The sequence below is a fragment of the Chenopodium album genome, chromosome 8, assembly GCF_948465745.1.
Source record: "Chenopodium album chromosome 8, dcCheAlbu1.1, whole genome shotgun sequence".
Classification (NCBI taxonomy): Eukaryota; Viridiplantae; Streptophyta; class Magnoliopsida; order Caryophyllales; family Amaranthaceae; genus Chenopodium; species Chenopodium album.
The window spans coordinates 56,884,227-56,893,269 of record NC_137841.1 but is presented as its reverse complement, the minus strand read 5'-3'; the positions used below and the strand labels follow the sequence as shown (position 1 = coordinate 56,893,269).

The 9,043-nt window shown below is 32.6% G+C and overlaps 1 protein-coding gene across 2 annotated transcripts; it reads right to left on the bottom strand.

Moving 5' to 3' along the window:
* Positions 1-882: 882 nt before the first annotated feature.
* LOC145641888 (uncharacterized) lies at positions 883-6,906 on the bottom strand. Of its 2 annotated transcripts, none has more exons than XM_081692912.1 (4): positions 6,702-6,906; positions 3,477-3,781; positions 3,236-3,352; positions 883-2,552 (listed from the first exon to the last, which is right to left on the bottom strand). In XM_081692912.1, the coding sequence occupies exons 2-4, from the start codon at positions 3,699-3,701 to the stop codon at positions 1,449-1,451; spliced, it is 1,446 nt and encodes a 481-aa protein (XP_081549038.1). In that variant the 5' UTR covers positions 3,702-3,781; positions 6,702-6,906; the 3' UTR covers positions 883-1,448. The 2 variants fall into 2 exon arrangements, with proteins under 2 accessions (XP_081549038.1, XP_081549037.1); XM_081692911.1 differs by having other exon boundaries at positions 3,477-3,744.
* Between the last annotated feature and the right edge of the window lie 2,137 nt (positions 6,907-9,043).

Sequence of the window (9,043 nt, the reverse complement as noted above, 5' to 3'; positions counted from 1 at the left end):
CGATGAGCTACTTTGAGGAAAAGGGGGTTGAAATCGAGACATGTTATTAACATTATTGATTGACTCAATACAATTATTAAATTTCCTAAAATGAAGATTACTCAAAAAGGAGTAGACGACATTAGATTTATTAAGTTTTGGGAGTAGCTAGTTTGATTTGATTTTATTTTTATATGTATGCATATAGTAATTTTTTTTTTACTCTAATTTGCAGGAAAATGTCATTTGAAAATCCATCAAATAGTACATATACTAGGTTGTTCACAAATGACCAATATTTTTTTTGATCTAGTTACTAATGCTCATACATTAAAGGATGACATCTCTCGATACTGTAATCGTTAAAAATAAAGAATTTGATGGTATACATATATATTTGGATTGTATTAGCCATTAATTTTAATTCCTAGCTTTGTAATTTCCAAACCTAGCTGGACAATAATTTGGATTTATATTTTAACACCAATTGAGCAAATCGTTTACAATGACCATCCTCATTTAATCATTAAAATAAGCAATAACCATCCTTATATAATAACCTTTGCTACATTCAACAAAACGTGGGTTGCCATGTGCAATACTCAGGTCCACAATTATACGCTCACAATTTTTTCCATAAATTGTTTAGAAGTAAAAGAATACATTATCACAAATTAGATCACAAAAATAAAAGGCTGATAGAAAGTCATTCAAGAGATTTTGGAGTTTGATTTGGTCAATCAAAACTAATATTGATAATTTGGCAAAATAATGAAGAACTAGATTAGACCCGTACGATGTAATGATGTACAGATTTTAAAAATTATTGAAATAAAATAACTTATTTCTATTATTTATTTTCTCGTATATACTTATAAGTTAAATCATAAAAGATATGCAGCAATTATCATAAATTACATGAGTAACAAATATAAAAAATGAAAGCCAATTTCTAGATATCAATTTATTTATTTCAACCAAAAATAAAATTTATTTATTTATAAATTGGTACAATCAAAAGATTAAATGAAAATGATTATAAATAAATAAATAACCAATTCCTCAACTATTCAAAAAAATAAATAAATAAAATAACCAATTCCTCAAAAAAAAAATAAATATATATATATATATATATATAAGTGATTTTGGCGGGAAAATTTTTCATGTGACACATATACATTTGAGAGAAAGGATGATATCAACAGATTTCCGTTTTAGTACTCCTTGAAATCCAGATCAAAGCAGACCTTATAAATTGAGAAGCATAGTGAACTCTGCAGTAGAAATTCAATGACAGAATTTTCCGAATTAATAAAATCCAGGGAAATTTGATTAACGTAGAATTTTGTGCATTAGTTTACAGTGACTAAACTTAGCACCCAGCTTCACAACTCATGTTAGAGATAAAACAAAAAACTATATTACACACTAGATCAGAAGTTAAACTCATATTCAGCATTCAGTCGTCATACATCTTCATGGCATGTACTGTTAATTGTGCAGACAGAACTTCCCTCAGAATGATCTGCTACACTAGAGGAACTGTTAGAAGTCCTAGTTTTTGATCTTTTTCTGGAACAATTACTCCTCAATCTTCTCCCAGGATGTTCGACATTGGAACTAATCTTGTGTTTCAAAGTCTGACTAATGAAATCTTTCACAATGTCTATGGACTTCATCTCATCGGATAATACTACTTTACTATGGCTTTCCAATGCCTTTCCCTGCTGATTTCCTGGTAAGTAATCGTCATCCTTTTCACTGATCTTGACACTGCAACTACTCTTGCGCTTCAAATTCTGAGACTTAATTTTTTTTGCTACATCCATGGATTTCTTCTCACCTTCCGGTGCCTTTCCAACATCTCTTCTCAATCGAGAAAACACACTAATCCTGGAAGTATTCTCAATGCTGCTTTTGCACTTCCACATTTTATGCCTCTCGTCCAGTCCTTTCAGTACATCCCCCAGATTGTCCACCTTACTACAACAATGACGTTCCTTCCCCAACACTTTCCCTAGCCCCGACAATCGTAGAAATGCACTTGTTCTCATCTTGTCTGAGTACAGCCCCTGAACCTGCAAGCCACTGGAATCATCAATTTTCTTGTGGTCTACTTGTGGTATACTTATTTTAGGTCCTGATGAACAGCTGGCTGGCTTTGAATAGTCTGAATCCCACCCACCCTGAACAAGACACCTAGTATCATCATCAACCTGCTTGTCACCATCTGTACCACCAACCTTTGTAAATGGCCATAAGGAAGATAAATCAGCACCACAAAGGAATCCTTCAGAAGGATCTTCAATTTCTTCAGGTTCTATTGAAGGCAATGGTATATAGTCATCAAGGTGAGTTGCATTTCCATGATCAGGAGCATCCAAGTTGCCTGTTTTCTCTGGAATTGATTCTTGTGGTGTCTCTGTTAATAGCTCTAGATTTACTACAGATTTAGGGTGTACCACCATAGATTTTTCTATTTGTCTGCTACTCTGATTTTTTCTTTCCCTCACAGGAGGATTAGGTATTTTGAGCATTCGTTTCTCAAACAGAAATAGGAGCCTTCCTACCTGCATTTTTAAAGCATACATAATATAAATAAATAAGATAGATGGGTAATGTGGCAATGCTAAGAAGCCTAAGATTGCTAACTGGGCGTAACCCCCAAATCACCAAAAATATATGTACTCCACTAATACTAAGTTCTCTTTTCACTGATTACCCCCAATCACCAACACATTAAACAATTTGATATATTACTTCCTGCAAATTAAACACTAATATAAAGTAATAATCAATGGCTGCATTTTATAAAATCCAAGTGACTAGTACATAAATCATTCTCCAATAACCACAAAACAAAAATTAAATAAATAATAATAAAATAAAATAACAGTAACCTGAGCACAGCCAAACAGAAATCAATAATGAAATATCAAGATAATCCATAATTTATTAGAAACATTGAAATAGCTAAGAATGAAGCAAGTGAAACTAAACGAACATGATAGAAGTCCTTTACAGCTTTGTTTCAGAGAAAAAAATGCATGAAATTGTAGATATATTTTCATGCAAAGTTGCACGAAGTGGTATACATTGGCAGACACGGGATTGCTACTTAGAATTTTTCAACCAGTGAAAAATGTTGAAATATATAATTGATTGTATATTCATAAAACTAGAATGATGCATGGTGTCAGCACTAGAATACAGAAAGACAATAACAGTGAGGAAAAAAAGGGAGTGAGAATACTTGATCTCTGGATAAACCAAGATTGAATTTGAATTGTTTGAAGTAGTTTTCCTTTATCGCATCACCAAAAACGTTCTCTGGAAGAGGATCACAGTGCCAAAATGTACTGAAGCGAACCTGGGGTAAAGAATTATGGGGTTTACTACCAAAGAATTTAGGATATAACAGAAATATTTAAATGAGATTATAGAATTTTAAAAAAAATGTAGGATATGAGTGTGATCTTGGAAACAAAAGACACCTGTGCTGGAAACTTCCTGTTTGATGTTGACCTGTATGCATCAGGGACTATATTCATCGCACCATCAGAGGTTGCCTCGAAAACCCCATAAAGCATTCTCTCTTGAAAATCAAAGAGAAACAAAGGCATCCCATTCTTAACTTTCATCACAAAATCAGCATATTCAGATGGAAGACCAAAGATTTCTCTTTCAAAACATTCTTTCCTGGTGGAGTTGCTTGCCATGAAGATAGCCCCATAGTCAGGAGAATTACTTGGAACTCTATTTCTGCAAAGACTTACAGAGACCTTAATCTCCCTGAATGCTGACAAAACAAGTAACAGAACAGCTAGCAGTACATCACAATAACAGATATAAAATAGAAAAATATTCCAAAATTTAGTCTTCAATATTCATATTAGAGGGGGAGAGGGAGGGGGAGGGGGTAACATGGCTAAGAATTTTTACAAGGCACACGCAAAAATCAGGGAATGATAAGCATTAAAACATAAGAGTTATGTTATAGATCTGACTTTCTATTAAACATGCAGAACCATTTTTCCAAATCTAACATAATAGAAACAATAATATAGGTCGATAAATCTGCAAGTTCTTTAAAAATAAAATTGTCTAATTGTTTCAAACTTTCAACTTCCTTAGTTAAATCCAATTTTTAGATTTCAAGAGCATGATGAATACATTAAGCTCTTTCTTAATGTTTTTTACAATATCTCTATGATTATCTTATTATAGTTCCATGGGTATAATCTTTTATGAAAATATATTATCTTTATAAATAAAGAAAAGATTATGTTCATTTTTTATGAGTTGTAAGTCTTGTAACTTTCAAGATCATATTGGATATAGTCTGTGTAACCCTAGGCTTTTAACAATGAGAAATTCTCATTTCTAGTTTCCTTCCTCATTCACATTATTGTACCTCCCTTTGTTAACCTAGTTCGCAAGTGAATTAAAGATTCACTATTTTTTGACTTTTGGTTTATAGTTGTTCCATAAATATTACATTTACTTACAAAAGTTTTGCAAATAGAGCATCATTGAAAAAAAAAAAAAAAAAAAACTATTACTTCCTTTCACAATCTAATATATATATAACCTTATGTCAATTAACTCCTAGATTCTTCTGTCCAAAAAAAAAAAAATAACTCCTAGATTCCTTACCCACTTGGATTTTATAGGAAATTCACAAGGGTTTTGTAGTCCTTTCTCACAATTTACCCAATTTTTTAAAACTTTTGCCCTGCCCCATACTGCAATATTTTTGGAACCAAAGAAGTAATAGGGTAAATAGGAATGAATCATTAAAGGATAACAAAGAGTCATTGAGTATTGGAGCAATAGTCAATACATGAAAATCTACTTGCTATATATCATATAGGTAGTATGCATCTAGCCCTTTCACCCTCCCCTTGTCCTTCAACCAAAATGGAGTTATATCTTGGAATACGTTGTTGTAATCAACGGAAGCTATTAATAATAAGCCAGATAATCTTAAAGTTATACATGTTCCTTACATACTTTATCAAAAAAAACTTCATAAACCTACAATGTTACTTTTAAACATGATTTTTGTCCACCTTATTTTCACTCATTTAAGGAAAAATCAAATCAAATAAGATAATTAAAAAAAAAAAAGTTTTGACAAGGGTCACCCACATTTCAAATTACAATCAATCAATCAATCAATCAATCAATCAATCAATCAATCAAAGCCTTAATCCCAAAAGTGGGGTCGGCTAACATGAACCAAATTTGATTATTCCGTGTAGTCATCAACATAAATCTTTCTCCTCCATCCCTTACGATCCAAAACTTCATCCTCACGTAAATCCATGCACTTCATATCCTTCCTCACTCCTTCCAACCAAGTCATCTTTGGTCTCCCTCTTCCTCGTTTAATCCCTCCATGGTCCCACTCTTCCACTCTTCGCACCGGTGCACCCTCGGGTCTCCGTCTTACATGTCCAAACCAACGCAGACGATTTTCCCTTAATTTATCTACAATGCCCGCCACACCTACTTTCTTGCGAATAACCTCATTTCTGATTCTATCTCTTAAAGTGTTTCCACACATCCACCTTAACATGCGCATTTCCGTAACCTCCATCTTTTTAATATGCTCTTTCTTAGAAGCCCAACATTCTGTACCATAGAGCAACACTGGTCTTATGGCAGTCCTGTAGAATTTTCCCTTCAACTTTAAGGGAATGCTGCGGTCGCATAGCACTCCCGTGGCCGCTCTCCATTTAAGCCACCCTGACTTAATCCTGTGGGTCACGTCTTGATCAATGTCACCATTCTTCTGGATGATCGACCCTAGGTACTTAAATTACAACTAATATAATGCTTAATAAGTTTTGATAAGCTCAAGTAGGTTCAAATAAGTTCAGATAAAATAAGATAGGTCTAGACTAGTGAATATCAAGTAAATTATGCACACCCTTAATATACTAGATAATCACAATGTTTTACATATTTCCCACTTACTATTTAATTAATCAAACAAGGAAAACATAAACAAAAACAAGAAGGCTAGCCATGAAAGTATCCAATTACCCATGTTGATCCTTGACACTCCGACATGGTTATAGATTGTTCGATACATTGTAATGGACTAACTTATGATCTCAAAAAAAAAAAAAAAAACAAAACAAAACAAAACAAAACAAAAAACAAAAAACAAAAAACAAAAAAAAAACAAAAAAACAAAAAAAAAAGAAGCTAATGTTAGTGGTGCTCAATGAGTCAATGCATTATGTAACTACTCGTATTAGGAAAGTAGTAAAAGAACCATATATTATAATCGATCTTCTAACAAAAACAAATGAAATTCGCAAAAACAGAGTACAAATTATAAAAACTACTTCCTAAAAAACATAAATCAAATCATCCAACCAGAATGGGGTTAAATTCAAACCAAACTACACCATTTAGATCCTTCTTCACATGAAATTTTCAATTACAGAAGCATTTGCAGAAAAATTGGAACCAAATGAACATCAAAAACCCTAGATATTTCAACACTTTACCATCGAAGCTGACAAACTTTACACAAAACCAAAATTACCCAAGAAAATCACATTAAAGCTCAAATATCAAGAAAAGGTCGTGAAAATCCAAACAATCCATATTAATTTCATTCTTATCAAACAAAAACAATCAAATAAACAAGGAAAGCAATTAACAAATTATGGAGTAGACAATTCAAACCAGAAGTTTGTCACCTCATTTAGAAAGATAATTGACGGTTGTGAAGGCGGAGGAAGTCGAGGGAGGCGTTGTCGTTGGCAGACTGATGACGCACAGAATGTAGAATTGAGTTGAGTGTATGATCACAGCCTGAATTGAGTTGAGCGTAGAGAGAGAATGTGTTCACTGTTTAGTGTACTGAGAATTTGTACAGTTTTTTTCGTAAGCACAGTTTACGGATTCGTGAATGATACGGACTTACGGAGTACGAGTTATTTTAAGGGTGATGATATACTTTCTCCGTTTTTATTTTATTGCATCATTAGATTATCTTGCACGATTTTAACAAAAAAATAAATAATAGTGTAGAATTCGTATATACAATGAATCATTTTAATTTTGCCATAAATTTATTGAAGGATATTTCTTGAAAGGAATATAGTTTTAGTATTTCAAGAAATTTCTGAATGTTTGAATATTAGCGTTAAGGAATTGAGCAGAAGGAATAATAGATTTTTAAATCAAAAGAAATCAATACTGTTGCTATTCAATTTACTATATTCCGATTTTCTAGAGAAAAGTTATTGAAAGAATTTACTTAGCTTGTTTAGGAAGTACCAAAAAAAAAAAAAAACCTTTTTTTTAAAAAAAAAACATCACAGAAAAATGACATCATCAATAGTTTTAGGCCGGAAAAAATTGCATAAGAAAACGACACGTATAAGTTTTGAGGAGAGATGATGTCAGCAATGTTTTGTTTTAGTACTAGTTACTAGTTAATAGATTAGGAATTTTACACTATTCACTTAATCTTCTGACCATCATTTATGATTTATTTATTCGGAAAAATATAGTCATGTGGGATCTAGTTAGATTCGTCTCAAAATATTCTTTTCAAATATCAAATATTTATAATTTTACAAAAGTATAATTGAAGATATTAATAGTTAAAAAAATGCATTGGCAAGCGTGAAATCTCTCATGGTGCAATAAAATGGAGGAAGTACTATGTATCTAACTAGGTTATAAATGGGTAATTTCCTGTTTCCCTTCTTGATAAACATGAAATGTATCTCATGAGGTTAAAATTGTCTTTTTAACTTATAAAATAAGGATAAATTTGACATTTTCAATTTTTCTTTCCTTTTTCACAATTCATTGTTCCATTGAAGGCTTGAAGCAGGTATTGTGTATTCTCTCCCCTCCCTCCACCATTGAACAACTTTTGAGTTTAAGATGATTATAGTACTAGTTATTTTGATCGAAAATCAATTTCAATGTGTTTGATTGAATTTTTTGATCGAAATTAAATTCACTTAGATATCAAAATTCAATTTCACAATCTATTGTTAATCGAGAATCATCAATTTTCAATTTCTTAAGGTAGTATGTAGCAATTTCAATAGAGGAGGGAAAGCTCGCAAGAAAACGTAAAATACCTACCCTCTAAGATAAGGTTAACAATGCCCTTTATTTCTCACTTTTTCCTTGGGGTTTTTGTAGAATTCAACGGCAGAGTCGTCGGAAACGGCCGCTGAATGGGGGGTCAGGGTTTGTGTATGTTGTGGTGTTGGGTTGTTGTTTGAGATCTTCGTAAAAATTCTGCCATTGTTGTGTTTAGAAGGAAGGATGAGGAAGAAGGAAAGCATGACTGCAAGAGGAAGAAGGAAAGCATGACTACAAGAGGAAGAAGGGAGGGATGAAAAGGGGTGACTCAGCAACTAAAAAATATAATAAAATATTAATATACGTGCTTTTATTTACAATCGATCCTTGCCATAGAGAAACATTCAATGTTTCTCAAGAAGAGAAACCGGGGCTCACCCATTATAAATAACAACTAAATATTTTTCCTTTTTTTTGTACTTTCTCTTTTTTTTATTTAGTTGATGCATTTAGTTTAGACACACATATTAAGAGACGAGAGATTATAATAGAGAATGATAAAGCAAGTGGGGTACCCTAAAAAAAAGGTACTCCCTCCATCCCTTATTTACATGCCTATTTCTAGTATTTATTACTCACATAATAAAGAGAAATAGGCATGTAAAGAAAGATGATACATATACAATAGAGGTGATAAAAAAAATCGGGTCGGGCCTAAACATAATTTGTCATGCCCAAACCCGAAAAAAAAAAGTTGTTGGCTTGTCGGGCCAAAACAGGCTTTTCGAACTGTTTCGGGCCGGGTTCGGGCTTTTTAACTAAAATTGCATTTTTAGGCTTGCCCAAACCCGCCCTATTTTCGGGACAGATCGGATTGGGCCAATGTTAATCACCTCTAATATACAACTATTGTATGTGTGGTCCACATACAATTGACAACTCATCATTAGTTACAAAAATGAAAGGGGAAAATGAGGGGGAAAATAAATTA